Genomic DNA, 1,089 nt, shown 5'->3' with positions numbered 1-1,089 from the left:
AGGGCTGAGGTCAGATGCAATGTTGCATATATGATTGTTGGCGACGATGAGAGTCTTCAAACTGGTGAGCTCCTCAAGGTTCATCACAGTACGAATACGGTTGTTGCTCTGAAATCGATACCATTCTTGGTTCCCCTCCTACACAGATCTCACGATATTTAAATACTCCAAGTTTTTGCAGTGCTGAAGGCCTTCGATATGAGTGAGTCCATTGCTGTTGAGGTAAAGCATCCTTAAACGGCAGAGACACTCTAGTCCTTCGATGCGATGAAGTTGGTTACTCATGAGGAATAACGAGTGGATGCCTGAGTACCTACGTGGCTCTTAGAATGGCCCTGATAGTTGTGCATGTCTACTTACGCCTGCAGGCCACCGATAGAGGTGAAACCACACATTTGAAGATAGAGACAGTCATTGAGATGAGGTGTCTCATATTGCCCTCGCGCCTGCATGTAAACATGGAAGGGTATCCAGACTGAGGGCAGCAGCTCACACTGCAGACCTTCCGTATTGCAGTCTCGCACATGGGTCGTGGCTCGCCTATAGTCCAATCTCTGCAATTGTCCAGCTCTGCCACTCTGGGATCCTCTCCCACACCTGGTACCAAAGCTTTTACTACTACTACTACTACTACTACTACTACTACTACTACTACTACTACTACTACTACTACTAGTACTGCTACTACTACTACTACTACCACTACTACTACTACTACTACTACCACTACTACTACTACTACTAGTACTGCTACTACTACTACTACTACCACTACTACTACTACTACTACTACTACTACTACTACTACCACTACTACTACTACTACTACTACTACTACTACTACTACTACCACTACTACTACTACTACTAGTACTGCTACTACTACTACCACTACTACTACTACTACTACTACTACTACTACTACTACTACTACCACTACTACTACTACTACTACTACTAGTACTGCTACTACTACTACTACCACTACTACTACTACTACTACTACTACTACTACCACTACTACTACTACTACTACTACTACTACTACTACTACTACCACGACTACTACTACTACTACTACCACGACTA

The 1,089-nt window shown here is 43.3% G+C and overlaps 1 protein-coding gene across 1 annotated transcript; it reads right to left on the bottom strand.

Moving 5' to 3' along the window:
* On the bottom strand, positions 1–597 carry Pmar_PMAR020982 (hypothetical protein; the record flags this gene model as incomplete). Its single annotated transcript, XM_002775086.1, has 4 exons — positions 1–108; positions 154–313; positions 361–446; positions 494–597. Coding segments are annotated over 4 exons (458 nt in total), but the record flags the coding sequence as incomplete, so codon positions are not given.
* Between the last annotated feature and the right edge of the window lie 492 nt (positions 598–1,089).

Source organism: Perkinsus marinus (genome assembly GCF_000006405.1).
Source record: "Perkinsus marinus ATCC 50983 genomic scaffold scf_1104296956730, whole genome shotgun sequence".
Classification (NCBI taxonomy): domain Eukaryota; phylum Perkinsozoa; order Perkinsida; family Perkinsidae; genus Perkinsus; species Perkinsus marinus.
The sequence above is the reverse complement of the archived record's forward strand: the minus strand, read 5'-3'. Positions and strand labels throughout refer to the sequence as shown.